The sequence below is a fragment of the Opisthorchis viverrini genome, assembly GCF_000715545.1.
Source record: "Opisthorchis viverrini unplaced genomic scaffold opera_v5_298, whole genome shotgun sequence".
NCBI classification, from domain to species: Eukaryota; Metazoa; Platyhelminthes; class Trematoda; order Opisthorchiida; family Opisthorchiidae; genus Opisthorchis; species Opisthorchis viverrini.
Genome location: NW_008751950.1, coordinates 38,731 through 55,981, shown reverse-complemented (window position 1 = coordinate 55,981; position 17,251 = coordinate 38,731). Strand labels below are relative to the sequence as shown.

The 17,251-nt window shown below is 40.9% G+C and overlaps 1 protein-coding gene across 1 annotated transcript; it reads left to right on the top strand.

The window, feature by feature from the left end:
* Positions 1 to 11,792: 11,792 nt before the first annotated feature.
* T265_14916 (hypothetical protein) lies at positions 11,793 to 16,977 on the top strand (the record flags this gene model as incomplete). Its single annotated transcript, XM_009175784.1, is given in 5 exon segments — positions 11,793 to 11,921; positions 11,926 to 12,160; positions 14,329 to 14,454; positions 16,198 to 16,252; positions 16,899 to 16,977. Coding segments are annotated over 5 exon segments (624 nt in total).
* Between the last annotated feature and the right edge of the window lie 274 nt (positions 16,978 to 17,251).

The window sequence follows — 17,251 nt, the reverse complement described above, 5'->3', positions numbered from 1 at the left end:
GGTGTGGAGCGGAACTCCATACGGATCTTTATTTATCGCTCGAACTCAGGTGGTGCTACGGCCAAGAAGTTCATCCCACGCAAGGCTGGGCAAGGATCCGGGACGCTTCGGTGATTCGGACTGGTCGACCCAACAGCCAATCATGACCTAGTATTGGCTGAATACCAGTTGCCGAAGACGCATCCAGAACGCGTCAGAATTTTCAGGAAGTAATTGCCGCCTACTCTCTCTATATATATATATATGTATATATATGAATCGCTGTGCAAGTGTCCCTGACTTCGTATTGGGCGGTTATATACCTTGTGCACGTTTGGTGGTTGTTTTGCCGTATACGCTAGCTTGGGAGGCTCAGGCCGAGAACTAGGCTGAGAAAAATACCATTCATACAAGAGGTTAAACAGATATTTTTCCAGCTCACTCAATTTTGAATCGGATAGGTCCTCCGAAATGTTAGAAAACTAGGACCCTTCTCCATGAAGGTCAGTGGTATGGACGATTGGTAAACCAAACGGAGGGAATTTATATTCGCAAAGTGAGATCGGTTGGCTTCTAATGAAGAGTGAGGTGTTTCGGTTTTTATGCCAGTCGAGGGGTTTGCACAAAATCACATTTTTAATACGGACAAAACTGAACCGAACATGCAAGTCAGTTTTGCTGACCTATATTCATTATTTATTTTCATTATTAACTGTTTTATTGTTTAGTTGTTTTATTTTTATTTTCTAAATACTGACTACCTCAAATAATGTTATTTGCGCGAAAATATCTTTGCAATATTTCCCTGAAAGAGATTAGCGCTTCGTCAGCCTTAGTAGCGCATTTCGCCTACCAGTTGAACAGTTTAAAGATCAGTGCAAGTTAATAGGGAAACAGGTATAGTTAAAATTTGTTCGTGTTGACCGGCTTTTCGTGTGGTCATTTTGGATGATTTTGTTGAAATATCGTGGTCTTCTTCGTGGATTTTGTAACGGAACAGTTTTCGTCTAGAGTGAAAATAGCAAATTATTGTGCCCAATCATAGCCCTTGAAATCGGCAACTAAAGCCAGTCTTCGCCTTTAATCTGAAGATGCTTTTTTTGATATTCGGCCAAATTTTATCGAGATTTTTATCAATCTTAGGATACATAATAATGTGAAGCAGTTAAGAGAAAGCACGAAATAAGGTTGTACCAAAGTTTAGCTAATTCACCTGCTTTACGATGAATTCAATGCGTAACAAGCCATTTTTTAAATCTTTTTTATCGACATACATGAATAAACTGAAATGCTTTGTGGAGGATTATACTGGAAACTGTTGTCAGATTTGAGAAGGGTGTGTTTCGTTCGATCTGAGCCATTTTTTAAATCTTTTTTATCGACATTCATGATTAAACTGAAATGCTATGTGGAGGATTATCCTGGAAACTGTTGTCAGCTATGAGAACGGTGTGTTTCCTCCGATCTCAGGAAAGCATAAATATCATGAGTTATACGTAGATGACCAAGTTTACCCCTACTTGATAGTAAATGCAGAGTCGCACTAAACACGCTAGTCGCAGTTGGTTAAGCACTGTGAAAACAAAATTGAAACGGATGGATGTCGTGAACAGTGAACGCGAAACTATGATATTGTGTCTGGTAAACATCACACTATAAACTTGTAGTTGATAAAAAGCCGAAGATCATAACTGAAAGAATCAAAATTTTGGCGAATAATACGCGGATTAGTCCAGGACGCTTGTGAAACACCTGTGGAATAACCACTCCCAGGTCTACCATCCACAAATAAATCTCTTAGGCCAATCAGTCTTTTGTGTCAGCGTAATGTTAATTTTACCACTCACTGTCTTTCAAAAATTGCTGTTTGTTGATGATCTGCTGCAACCATTCCGGCCATGTTTCACTCACAATGTGTCGGTCTAGTAAGAAATCAGTGGAATGTTTTTCCAGAAATGACTACGCTGGTTTGCCTGGGAGCCTGTTAGGTAAGATACTTATCAACAAATACTTCTGTTCAAAAATGTTCTTGCATTTCAAGGATTTTTCACGAACGATGATGAACTATAAATCTTGTGTGGAATGATAATACTATATGTTAATTCAGAACACCACAAGGCATAAACGAAAAGAAGGCGAACTATCTTACCAGAACCCAAGTGAGTATTGTACATTTGGGTTCAATCTTTGCCGAAACTTAGCCGCTATGGTGGACTTAACTTATCAATATAGATAATCTTCTGAGGCACCAAAACTTTGTTCATAAGTAAATTTACTTATACAAAACCAGGTTGTGCCACGCGTGCTACTAGATTCCTTGGGCCTGCTGAAGCACAAACTTGAGAGTGGCTGTCAGTCTATAGATCACTCCAAAGGCTAAGAAACGTGTCTGATGGGTACACACATGGAATAATAGCTATTTTCCAAGTGCTCAAATATTCCGGTCATAAAAATTTACTAAAAGGACAGCTAGCTAGAAGGTTGCCCTAATTCCTATATCATTCAAACTTTTTTGATTGTGTAATTCCCCACTGCGTTGCAGCTTGTATCTCGGGTGGCCAATGTTTGAACTTTATTAGACGCCTGACAAGTTCGACTTGCCTGGAAAAGACTTGGATCCATCTGGCCCTAAATTGATATGGAGGAAAGCACAAAAGGTTTAAAAATTGCCTTAACATTTTTTAAATCTAGAAACAACTGTTCCTGATGGTCGTACAGAGATACTCAATGAAATCCATGCCGTTCATTTAATACCAGGTTGTGGACCACGAAAGATATGCATTCGTCAAGTTGACCGGGATAAATATATCATTAAACGGTTAGTGTGTTTGCAATATGATTTCGCTTACTCATGGTTCATTTCGAATTTCAGTTTTGTAAATATATTTACACCTGCGGGCTGGAAAATTTCATCTTGTACGCGAGACACATTTGGTTGCCCGAATATGTAGACATATTAGTAACCTTTTCTATGATGATAAAAAGCAATCGCATCAAAAATAAATTTAACCAACCATTGCTTATTTGTTGAAAATTGAAATGTAGGTTTATTTTACTCACCCACGTTCATAAACAGGGATTTAGAATAAACTAACCTTCAACAGTTATTTGAAAGTTTTCTTTCCCTGAAGTTTAGGATGGATTTACATTTTTGTTGAAAAACTCCGTTCTCTGTGAAATTTCTCGGGGTTGAAGGTGTATGCTAACCAAAAATATGTAGATTGAGACAGTTCGCCATCCTGTAAAATATATTTTATTCTTCATAACCAATCACAGTTTTCAAGACCACACGGATTGCCTAGGAGTATTGTCAGTGTTATATATATATATACATGTGGGAAACTAGGTTTATGAAATATGTCACACTGAAGGATTTCGATAACGCAGCAATTAAGGCAGCCAAGTTTCATATGAAATCTTTCTTTTTGTATGGCAGGACCTTGCCAATTAACTGAAGAATAGATTGACAATAGCTTGTTCCAATTATATGCGCTTAGGATCTTCTAGATAGAACGTTCAAGGGTCACTGGGTTCTTTCGTTTAGATCGCACTTGCATGGTAGATGTTTCCTATCGATATATTTCCATTATTAACCCAGTAATGGTACTTAGAGTAAAGTTTCCGTTTTGTGTCGGCATTAACTCTGTAATGAACGTTTGCATGACTTTGTATTTTCCAAATGTAATTGTCTAAATGTTCGATTGTCTGTTTACGAATTTTCCCACTTAAAAAGTTTGGCGCGTTTCCCGGATTTGTAGAAAAATATCAGCAGTACAAAACTTGTGAACTAGCAGTATACTACTATCAACGAGGCAGTAATGGACACCTGAGAGAAAAATCGTTGAACAGAATATCTGATTAAAACCATAATTTCCGGATTAATGGAAAGCAGTCTCACACGTGATCAACGCAGAATGTATTATGAAAAGTGGACTCCGTAGAACTTAGTTGGTTTTCCTTCGCTTAGTGACATGTTAGGACGTTGTGTGTGAAGTATATAGTTAAGAATTGCGTGTCACTGTAAACACTATGCAGATGCACGTGTATGAATTTTGCTTGGGCAAACTCCTTTTTTGACCATTACCTTTTGGAATGAGCAAATTGTTTAACTAACCTAGAATGAGTATCATATTAACAGATTATGCCAGGAACGATGGTTCATATGCCATGTTTCAATGGTCATATATGACCATTGTTTCAAAGTGTCAACCAGAGAGCTCTTTGAGATTCGCGTGTCTATTGGCACTCGCGACAGATGGTTTAACTGCAGATTGCGCATGCTCTACATTATCAATAAAGTAAGCGTAAGGAAAGTCAGAATCGGGTCACCGAAATCAAATAAAAAACCAACAAATTTTGAAGTTTTTTAGCAAGAGGATGCGTTGGTTTTCACCATTTTGGAAACAAATCAGTTTATGTATATGTCCCTCTAATTACCTACGTGTGGGTGAATTATATGAGGCCTCAGGTGCACCCAGGTTCGCTTACGGGATCGTACTTTCTAGATTGCTCATTTTGTGAGTAATGCTGATTGTTTAATAGTGTTTCAGAAGACCCCAGATGAAAGCTGATGGTGTCGCTGGAAGGATTTTAGACGAGTTAAGGGTTGCCAGTTTATTGCACAAAGTGGTGAGAGAAAGACAACTAGATTATGCGTCAATAGCCAAACATCGGCCACAAACTCCATTCAGTGGATTATATGTCTTCAAACGAAAGGTGTATTTGATTTGAATGTGCGGACCATGCGACTGCACAACGAATTTTGCAGAAAGACCGTCAGAAATCAATAGCCAAACATCGGCCACAAACTCCCTTCAGTGGATTATATGGCCTATGTCTTCAAACGGAAGGTGTATTTGATTTGAATGTGTGGACCATGCGACTGCACAACGAATTTCGCAGAAAGACCGTCAGAGTCTGGAAACCTATCCGTTTTTAGGTACGGAATACTGCGTCCTCATTTCCTAGGCCTTTCTCGTGTGCTGCTTCCTATCACCATGGAGTTTCGACAGAACGCGTACAAAGTCATGGCTCGATGTTCGCACACGAGACTAGTTTCTGTCACAGAGCGGAGTGGATGGCAGAACCTGGAGCGATTAGAGGCTACACGGCAATGTCAACACAAACTATGGTGGTCTTTAGTATCTAGTGTCAACCATGAAGAAAAGTACCCCGATGGTATTGCGTTTTCGAATAGTGTGTTTTCAATGTGCGATGAGCAGGCGGTTGTTCCCTACAAATACCTTACGGCAAAATCCGGTCAGAAGTAAGCAGCGTTTGCAGAAGGCCTGAATGTCCTAACCTCATTCATCTGCGTGCATTCTCCTTTTAGAGAAAATGAACACGTCACAGTGAAGACATTTAAATTCATTCCGTACAAATGGCAACAGCATGGGGTTGCTTTGGACCAACGTACTATCTCAGCCGCGTGCAGTATCACAGAGATGCCATAAAGAGTAAAAACACGACAACCCATTTCGTTACATTTATTCCTCGTTCGACCAATTAAATGACAACTACTGAGCGATATCAAAACTCACCCTTCGCTGGAAAAAATTGGATCGCTATTTTAGGCAACGTTTCAACTAGTAAAGCTCATTAAGTCTAGGGGTATGTTTGCAAGCGAAAGTTAATGCCATCGGAAAATATGCAGTGCTATTCAGCATTGATTAGACTTTCAAAAAATTAGATTGCCCCGGATATTTTTATCAGATTGATTGTAGTCACCTGAAACCATAAAGGGGTTCAACATCCTTAAAGAATTCGATCATTTTAATGAAATATTAGTCAGAATCCGAGGAGCTGTGTGACAAAGCATCGTAGGGACACACCCGTCCGATCTAAGCACATTATTCTAATGGCCGCGAAACACCGGTTTTCATAAAACTATGGGGCAATCTTTAGACAGGTTTCTGATTTTGGTGGTAGAACCCTTGGGGACTTGCGGCTAATTTGTCGACTAATTTTGCTTCTTTACAGCAGTATTGCAAAGCGTTTATAGTAAGGTTAGTAATCACCTGGTGAACTTATGGTTTTTCCACGTGTGATGCCTTTTTGCGACACATTTACGGCATAACGAAGTCAAATTCTGAACATGATTTCCACCTGATACGACACTATTTCGTAATGCCAATATGCTTCATCCCTTCCTAAACGCTGGAGAGTTCCAATCACGTCGAGATGTCTGCGCGTTTTCTCTTTGACAAACATTGGACATGGTCTCGACCAAGACAGTTTTCACTTCACTTTGTTCACAAGACAACGCAGCACCAGCGGATTCGAGCTAGAGTAGCTAAAATATTTGTCAGTTATTTTCAACCCCATGTAGCATTTTAGATTTCCGATAAACGGTGGAGGCCTGCAAAGCACATTTTCATAATACGCTATAAAGTTGATCCAAAAATGTCCTTCGCCATGACTACTGAGAGATTTCAGACCAACAGATAGGCAGAGCCGTCCGTTCTTAGCAAAGGCATCTTGTGACCGCAGAATATCGGTTTGCATATAATCACACGGCGAAAATCAGAAAGATTTGGTGCTTGATGTAAAACATTTGAAGGTCTTGTGCAAGGCTGTCGAATAATTCGAATTCCTTCCAGCATCTGCGTTCTTTCATCACAGTAATGTTCATCGGAACAATAAATTTTAGGGGCAGTTTTATCTCTGTTAATTTGGATTCCTTTTCGTAGCTCATTTATGGCATGATAAAGACTAATAATTTTACACGTTTTCTGTTCGGAGCCACAATATGGTAATCCTAACCTCTCCCCTCTCAGAAGGCCTGAATGTCCTAACCTCATTCATCTGCGTGCATTCTCCTTTTAGAGAAAATGAACACGTCACAGTGAAGACATTTAAGTTCATTCCGTACAAATGGCAACAGCATGGGGTTGCTTTGGACCAACGTACTATCTCAGCCGCGTGCAGTATCACAGAGATGCCATAAAGAGTAAAAACACGACAACCCATTTCGTTACATTTATTCCTCGTTCGACCAATTAAATGACAACTACTGAGCGATATCAAAACTCACCCTTCGCTGGAAAAAATTGGATCGCTATTTTAGGCAACGTTTCAACTAGTAAAGCTCATTAAGTCTAGGGGAACATTTATTCACATGAGTCATCCACCACCGCACTGAAAAGCACACGAGTTGCATTTAGGCGTTTATAAGGCCCGATAATTCTGGTCTTGCCATTTGAGTTCCAGGTCCGCACATTCTGATGATGAGTCTGTTGGCTTATATTAACAACGAATTTGGCAGGTTCCTTACTCCGTTGTTTTACTATATTCTATAACACATCCAATTATTGAGTAAAACAGATATAAAAATTATACCTGGGGTAAAGAGGTGACATCTAATTGCTGATTTCAAGTCGCTTCTTCTTTGATCAGTTTGTTATCCTGGATGTTGTACCAACACCTGCATGGAAACTACTCGTGCACCATATAGGCTACTTTCTGATGAACTATGACCTATTCTTCGCGCTCGGTCTGCTATATTTTATGGATGATAAAATCCCCTAGCTATACACTATGACATTTCAGGCAACATTTGCCGCTTTGGATTTCAAATGAACATCATTGAACTCCTGAACACACATATGTGGTTCATTGTAGACTTCGTTACAACCTGAGGAAGATACGCTGCGGAACTCTCTACACCTAGTGTTTGTGGCTGTCTACTTGCTTGTTATTGGACAGACCAATGCTTTGTTTGAATCAATCAATCTGCAAAGTATTGGCTACCAACGACTCTTGCAAATGAGATTCGGATAGCATGTAATAGGGTACTTGAGAAAATGAATTGCTCACGTTGAGTGATATCCGCTGGCCCGGAAGAGTGTATCCCATGGGCGTTTTAGAATAGGGCTTTCTAAAAAGCACTCCGACAGGATTGCACAAAGGCACTGATTTTCTGGTTTTGCGAACGATGGGTTTTGCACAGCTGGTGCAAACACAAGAGCAAATTTCAGCGGTGAATCAAGCATGGATGGATTGCACTTTAATTCGTGTCGGGTATCGATCGATTCCAAAATGAAATTGTGTCTCGGCAAAATTAATCGCCTTATGGTTTTTGCATGGCACCATTTGCAACGCTACCATTACGGGCACGTATTTCTTGCAGCCAAGTTCTGTAAATGAGCGGGTTGCTCTGCCCTTTAAGTTTTCGGATGGGTAGCTCGTCTCGATGGTTCCTAGCACACCGTAAAGCACACTTTGTTCAGTTAAAATACCGAAGCAATCTTCCAGTGTTTAGCCGCTACACCTACTTTTTCCAGTTCAGTGCGCACACAAATATTAGGTCTAATTAACTAGGTGATAGTGGGCAAACTCCTTTAGAGCTGCTCTTTTCTCCTGAGTTTTGATGACAGTTCCGTCTGTAGACTCACTGTAGTTGCATTCTTGATTTATGTTTTTAGCATCTGGCTTTTGGTTAATTTAGAATCGCGCTCTTTAAAGCCCTAGAATCGCGCTCTTTGTATTCTACATGGAAGTTAGGAATAATTGGAAAGACGAAATTCCAGGGCAGGAGGACAAACGGACGAACGAGCTTTATGTAAGCGTGCATTTTACAATGTCACCACCAACAACGCCTGTAAGTGTACGATAATTTATATACAAATTTTATCTGAGACTGGCTTAACTTGTAGTTTTAAAGGACGGCCATAGGAATCCGCACTGGACAGCAGTGAGTTGCATTTCACCGGTGAGCGACAAGTTAACTCTCTGTCTCCTTTTTCTGAGTTTAACCGAGCTGCGAAAAATAAATGACTATGGTTCAACATGAATAATAAGCGTTAAAAGTGGATTCGTTGGAGATCGGCAGTAAAAATGAACCTCTAAACAGGATAATTAAGTTGATCTAAGCGCCGGAAAATAGCCGCCTATTCCGAGGGCCATCTTTCAATTTCTAGAACGCGAAACATGTCACAGTGGGACCCAAGAACTATTCAAACATATCAAGTCTGAAAAACTGATGAATGGCTAGGCCTACCCAAAGTTCTTACGATGTTGGACACAGAGTTAACGCCGGTATAGCTTTTGCGATCTAATCACTACCTGCGTCGCGGTTTTCCGTTTGCTTTTCAACCAATGCCATTGTCCATTCCTGGAGGAAATCCAATGAAGCAGAATCTCGCTGTTTTTCACCCTCTCACAAGTCACTGTTGAAATTTTTCATTATAATAGAATGAAGTAAAATAATATTGTATAATATAACTGATGAAATATAAAATACTTGGTTTAAACTATAAACAATATATGAGCATCTAGTGGATCGTCCAAAAGTTTGTCGTCCAGGTCAATATAGGACGAGTACGCATATGTTTTCTGGGCATATTTTGTGCACAGAGATTGTGTGCAGAGATTTTGTCCAAAACGCCATGCATTCATCGTCCTACTATTAAATTTATAAGTACCAAGACATATATGCTACTCACATAACGTCGCAACACGTGTATCTAGAAGTAGAAACAATTTGTGGTGCCATCATTATTATCATGGTTCTTACTCATGACCTTTTTTTGCCTTACGTTATTCGCAAACACCACTTTTAACCACATCTCAGGAAATCGATAGCAGTACATAAAGAATCTTTTTTTATTCGATTTGTTCCACACCCTATATTTTCATCTATTATATTGCGGTAAAGACCCAGTTTATTTCCAATATTTAGTATTATATTTATTAGGTTTCTCCACGGCGCTCTAAGATAGTAACATATGGGCTTCAGGTGTTGGCTGCACCTGTTGGTCAAATGGTAAATAATATGGACCCGTTCACCCCGCACCGACGCGCGTTGAGTTTGAAGTAAGCAAACAGGCTCCAGCCTCTATTTTGTTGGAGTAAATCTAAGAGGGGGTCCACAAGCAAGACCTCAAGTTGACCTTCATATAAAACGAATATTGGATGATCTTTTATTCGTGACTTCGAATTTCACTTATATATCCCGATTCAATTGGAGCTACTAGTTGCACATCATCACCCTGGGATAGGGAGTCAGTAGCAACCATGCGAGCATTTGGCGATAGCTGGATGGTTGTTTTCGCCCCGAGCACAAGACTACCAAGATCACTCGAACTTTTGGTGACTACTGCTCACTATAAAAAGCGTTTTGATGGTTTCATCGTTTTCTCAACTTAAATAAATGTATTGTCATTGGTGAGACATTCAGCGAGCAATGGGTCTCTTCTTCACAAAGTACAGAAAATGAATGCAGTAAATCCGCAGCTGCAAACCTGATAAAAAAACTGAATGAATCCGAACAATCTTCTCAGCATTGGTTTCCATCCAAACGCTGAGACGCGTCCCATGTTTCTTCTCTTTTCTCCGCTTCAACGTCGTTTGAAATTGTAGATACCAACGCAAAATTTTCAGTCTTTCTGTAGTAATACGACAGCTGCATGTTCCTTGAATAGATATTCATCATCGTTCTGTACAATACGATCCGTTTAGTTAGAAATGTTGAAAATCTGGCTTCTGTTTGTGTGTTATGGCTGAATTTTTTGTTTGAGCTTGAGGAACTCAAAGCTGGGAAGTTTATACATGACCTCCTAATAACTGGGTCGTACTAGATTCTAATAAGTGCTCCTCGAGGATTTTCATATCTCATGCTATTATCATTACCAAACACCACTGACACATTTTTCAATACTGTACTGTCGTACATGTATCAAAATGGTTTAAACCCCAACCCAAACGTAATATTCATTGTGTTTCATCAAGTGAAATGTTACAATGTTACAGGGTGTAAGATGTCATGCTCAAAATACGGATAATTAAAATCTCAGGGTGTGCGTGGTTTAGTGTGACTTGCTTGGATTTCCGCGTAATGCGTGCGTTGTATTTCTCATCTATTGTTTTTGTGATTGTATTATATGTTGCTTTTGTTATGATGTGCTTTCTGATTAACCCTCTCCTTGGAAATCTCCTCGTCGGTTAGCTAGTACTCGTAGGTTAGCTGTAGTACCCTTTTTGGCGCTCCATGCGACCCGAGGGAAGCACGAGGGTTGGGATTCTGCCAGAGCGCCTCAGCCTAGACAGGGAACGCCGAGAAACAGATGTTGGGTTTGAACCACGGTCATTTCGGTCATCAGATTCGCGATCTTTCACTGAGCCTACCACCGAGTTAGTTGCAAATAGGCAAATTATCAGTTTTTTTCCGGCCACAAATGCATTTGTTTGGCCATTCTTAATAAAGACTTTGATAGCATTGTTCACTGGGTAGATTTGAAGTAGCATGCCAAACAGTAGTGTTTTTTATTCCCGCAACTGAGACGCAAACATCACTTAGCGGCTTTGAAATGAAACGACATGCTGGCGTTACCGGATCTAGGGTGGAATTTGGTTGAACCATTACATTTCGCCCAATATTTTAGCGTCGTTCAGTGCCCTGAAGTTTCATCTATTGAGAGCGCGAACTAAACTAAAAGCGATTAACAGACTTACACCTCAACTAAGACTGAAGGCCAGACAGAATGTGCTTAGCATATTCGGCTATTATTGGGTTTTCACAAACGTAACGTAATCCATCTTTCCTCATTGGGAAAAAATCACGTAACTCTGAGATGGGACGCGCTACGGTAAGTAACTCCTAAAGAACTATATTCATGGCCGCACCACTCCCTTTGAACGGTCGTGTTCCTGTTCTCGCGTAATTATTACGATAAGTCCACACCAAAGGGAAGCACTGAGCTCGAGTTTCGCCCTTATTACAACTCATCAGCAGTGAACATTCAATCCCGGTGCCGGGAATTCGAACCCCAGACCCCAATATTCCACCAAGGCACGTTGGACGCATCTGAATTATCATGACTGAACAGGCGAACGTGTTCACACTTGAGCGATGTGATTGGTCTGCCCGACCAATCGAACGACGACCCACTAACTGTCCTGGTTATGACGATCGATTGACCCACCATTCAGGCGTTCCCAGTCAGGTAGCGTGGCACAAGCTTGAAACCCACTAGGCAGATTTTCGGTTGCAATTTTGGGGTTGCAATTTTGGAGCGAAACTCAAGTCCAGTGCTTCCCTTTGGTGTGGACTCACCGGGAAAATTCCAGAACAGGAACACGACCATTCAAACGTGGTGTGGCTATGAACAAAAATACCTGTCTCGCAAAACACCAAAATTGCAAACAGCTAAATCCAACTTAGGTCTAATGTCCAGACTATTATGTTAGCCATCCGTGCACCGCAAGATGCTTGGGTTAAAGCTGCAAGCGTCAGTTTTATTTCCATTTTTGGCTCTGCTTTTGTACGGGAAACAACCAAACAAATTCAGTTGCTGCAAACCAGTGGTGTCTTGTACCCGAAACTAATACTATTCACATATATTACCATTTTATGGGTTATAAGGATCACAAAGCTTACCTTTTATAGTGTCGTTTATGCACGCTGCAACGACAACGAGTGTATTATTAATATCGAATCTGACTACCCAGACGAAGCTGTAGGACCCAGGCCAGCGTACTCGGAAAACGTGCTCGGCCCAAAATGGTATTTGATCTCGTTCTTTGGAGAATTTTTTACTGACAAACCCTACCCGAAAAACTGTCCATAAGTCACCGCAATGAAACAGGCAAAGCACTCCTTTCTGTCGGATTCTGAGTTAAGGCAAGGAAGGTGTAACTGAATTTTCAGTAATATACACACTTTTTCTGGTTGCGCGGATAGCGTAAATGGTTGCGTAGTGTATGGAATTTTCGTCCGTGATGCCAGTCGGGGATAGGAGCAGGACAATCCAGACATCTGTTTTATGTGCACGCCAAATGGAGACATTTCGAGGCTAGTTTTACATGAAAAGTTATTCTGTAAAGAAACCTTTAGACACTATCAGAGCTGAATGAAAAAACCCGAAAGGCGAGTCAGTCACAGACAAAATGGGGCATTCGTTTTCTCATAATCACGAATGCATTAATCAATATGTAATGGAATTCACAATTTTTGCTCGATATTTTGTACAAAATGGAAACTTGATTTTTCGTGTGAGTCTAAGCAAAACTCCTGAAAGCGACAAAATAACGACTGAATAAACAAAGATTTTTGGATAGAAAATGTGCACATCAATCAAATTGAACTGCAATGAATTTCATGGAATCAGAGAGCACAACAGATTGTATGACCGTCAAATTTTACCGCTCTGCCGAAACGTCCGTGTTGAGCTTGTGGACATATATTTTGCGTTCGGATGGAACTAATAATTTAAGGGATCAATATGTTTTGTATTTTTAGGGCTCGCCTAGCTTTGCATTTTACATGATTACTTTTCCATCCGGAATTCCTAGGCCAGGCGAAAAAATTTGGTACTCTCCTGCCGCATGAATGTCCCAAATACGAAGTCACATAGTTTTCTAGCTTCAAGTAAATTTGGAGAGTACGTGTTACTTTGTTTTATGGGTGCAATTAGTCGCAATGGCTTACGTTTAGCCTAATGGTGTCAGAGCAAGCACAAGCGCTTAGTAATAATAAATCAATTAACCCCCTAGAATCAAAAAATGTTTCGGGCGAACCATTCTGAAAGCCACAGAAAAATCTGGGCTATTTATCTTGGTCTAATTGAGCGGACATCAGACTGTTACTGGAAACTCAAAATATACGCCTAAAGATCCCATGATGTCTTATCAGCTGTTTTAAAAATCGTCCTGGGTCTGCACCCGTGGGATCTCCGTTCGACGGAACAACTGTACAAGGATTCTCAGGGTTTTGGCACTGACTAGGGTCTCCACAAAAGACATATGGTTATCATTCTTTTAGGGACACTTCGTGTCAACTGGACAAAGGAGCACTATGACCAAGACGCTTGCATGTACCTCTTGCTTTACATATATTATAGCACATATTCTAGCAAAAATCAATACGAAACCGGGGTAGAATATTCCACTAAGTTGCAAACTCACTTCTCACGCCAGCTATGCAAAAAGTTACGGTATTTTGATACCACTACTGCTGGTGGAAGGATGTGCGCCTTAGTAATGAGCAAACACAAAATGAGTGGTTACAAGTCACTGGATACGAAGTTAGACACCCCATATTCCCAATTTTATTGGAAACGGGATATTCTCAAGCGTTGTGTTGAAATTTCTTAAACATTGTTTGAAGAGTAAGAAATTAATGAGAAAGTACCACCATAAGGTTCAATATAGTAAAATTCACGTTTTTTCAGGTGGAACCTGAACATCAGATCAGACGCCGCTGATATCAGTGGGCAACCACGCTAGATCCGCACTTATATATTAGGATCTCGGGTTAAATTATCCAATTATACCTTTGGAATCGTTTTTGTAAACAATAATTTTGCTCACCAAATTTGACTGAAATACGAATCGTTACAGAGGTTTGTTCAGACGTGAAAATCCAGATGCATCCGACGTACGCTGATGGAGTAGTGAGATCACGTTCACTTCGAATGCGAGATGTTCGGAGTTCAAATCCCGTCAAGGTCATCGAATTTGCACTGCTGATGAGCTCTAGTAAGAGCGGGACTCACTCCAGCGCTTCTCTCTGGTTTGGCCCATAGGTCATTCAGGTGAATTTATTCTCTGGTGAAAAGACCAGAAGTACTGTTAGAATTGTTTTGTCATCTTTGAAAAAAAACTGGCGGGGCGCAGCTTACCAACCGATGACTTATGGGGACCAGCATCTAGTCAGATGTGTCCACCCAGTCGCACAAAACTGATTTGTCTTGGACGATAGATGACTCGCTTGCATTCATATTGCCAAGATCGGCAAGCAGAACAACATACACTCTCTTAAACGCCACGCTATTCACATCACACACGTGAAGACTGCTCTCCATATCCGTTAGGTGCAGTTGATCGGGTGGACTCGAACAGGGAGTACCTAGAATGTTTGTGCGCACTGTTTAGTCTTTGACCACGATACGTTGGTCAATTTTATTTTCCACAAACTTCGGTCAAAAATGACCACCCGGTCAAGTCGAGGAAGCACAAAGTAAACTTGCATGCCAGTTGATCTTTCCGGAGGCCACAACAACAGCCTAGCTCATGTCACGAAATATTAAAATCCTAGTTTTTCTCAAATAAAGTTCTCGGGCTGCAGTATTTCAAAGGGTGTGTAGTTAGGCAGCATCAAATGATAAATGACCACCTGAGCGCCGCAGAGAAACTTCTGCAAACGTTTTTGAACAAAACACAAGCAATCATCCATTAGTGATTACCTGTTTTTTATTTTATTGCATTATATATTGGGACCATTTAAAACGTGGAAGCTTAGGCCTGTTTTTCAGATGGACCCGGAAGTTATGGACAAGGAACACTTGACAAAGTGGCCGTTTGAATGACTCCATTCTAGCTTGGCGTTTCATTTAGAGGCATACGCTTTGCCCACAGATGTCCAATGAGCATCAACAGTTAATATGATGTTCAAGTCCACAGTGGAATGACGGAAACTGAGGTTAGGCATATTAGTGTAGATGGATAGTGCACGCTGGGAACGTGTCTATCACTATATCTCAGCCTATAAAGGAAGAATAATACTTGCCCACATCTACATGATGGTGCTTGAACGCAAGTTTCTGACCTGTAGATACCAACGCAAAATTTTCAGTCTTTCTGTAGTAATACGACAGCTGCATGTTCCTTGAATAGATATTCATCATCGTTCTGTACAATACGATCCGTTTAGTTAGAAATGTTGAAAATCTGGCTTCTGTTTGTGTGTTATGGCTGAATTTTTTGTTTGAGCTTGAGGAACTCAAAGCTGGGAAGTTTATACATGACCTCCTAATAACTGGGTCGTACTAGATTCTAATAAGTGCTCCTCGAGGATTTTCATATCTCATGCTGTCATCATTACCAAACACCACTGACACATTTTTCAATACTGTACTGTCGTACATGTATCAAAATGGTTTAAACCCCAACCCAAACGTAATATTCATTGTGTTTCATCAAGTGAAATGTTACAATGTTACAGGGTGTAAGATGTCATGCTCAAAATACGGATAATTAAAATCTCAGGGTGTGCGTGGTTTAGTGTGACTTGCTTGGATTTCCGCGTAATGCGTGCGTTGTATTTCTCATCTATTGTTTTTGTGATTGTATTATATGTTGCTTTTGTTATGATGTGCTTTCTGATTAACCCTCTCCTTGGAAATCTCCTCGTCGGTTAGCTAGTACTCGTAGGTTAGCTGTAGTACCCTTTTTGGCGCTCCATGCGACCCGAGGGAAGCACGAGGGTTGGGATTCTGCCAGAGCGCCTCAGCCTAGACAGGGAACGCCGAGAAACAGATGTTGGGTTTGAACCACGGTCATTTCGGTCATCAGATTCGCGATCTTTCACTGAGCCTACCACCGAGTTAGTTGCAAATAGGCAAATTATCAGTTTTTTTCCGGCCACAAATGCATTTGTTTGGCCATTCTTAATAAAGACTTTGATAGCATTGTTCACTGGGTAGATTTGAAGTAGCATGCCAAACAGTAGTGTTTTTTATTCCCGCAACTGAGACGCAAACATCACTTAGCGGCTTTGAAATGAAACGACATGCTGGCGTTACCGGATCTAGGGTGGAATTTGGTTGAACCATTACATTTCGCCCAATATTTTAGCGTCGTTCAGTGCCCTGAAGTTTCATCTATTGAGAGCGCGAACTAAACTAAAAGCGATTAACAGACTTACACCTCAACTAAGACTGAAGGCCAGACAGAATGTGCTTAGCATATTCGGCTATTATTGGGTTTTCACAAACGTAACGTAATCCATCTTTCCTCATTGGGAAAAAATCACGTAACTCTGAGATGGGACGCGCTACGGTAAGTAACTCCTAAAGAACTATATTCATGGCCGCACCACTCCCTTTGAACGGTCGTGTTCCTGTTCTCGCGTAATTATTACGATAAGTCCACACCAAAGGGAAGCACTGAGCTCGAGTTTCGCCCTTATTACAACTCATCAGCAGTGAACATTCAATCCCGGTGCCGGGAATTCGAACCCCAGACCCCAATATTCCACCAAGGCACGTTGGACGCATCTGAATTATCATGACTGAACAGGCGAACGTGTTCACACTTGAGCGATGTGATTGGTCTGCCCGACCAATCGAACGACGACCCACTAACTGTCCTGGTTATGACGATCGACTGATCCACCATTCAGGCGTTCCCAGTCAGGTAGCGTGGCACAAGCTTGAAACCCACTAGGCAGATTTTCGGTTGCAATTTCGGGGTTGCAATTTTGGAGCGAAACTCAAGTCCAGTGCTTCCCTTTGGTGTGGACTCACCGGGAAAATTCCAGAACAGGAACACGACC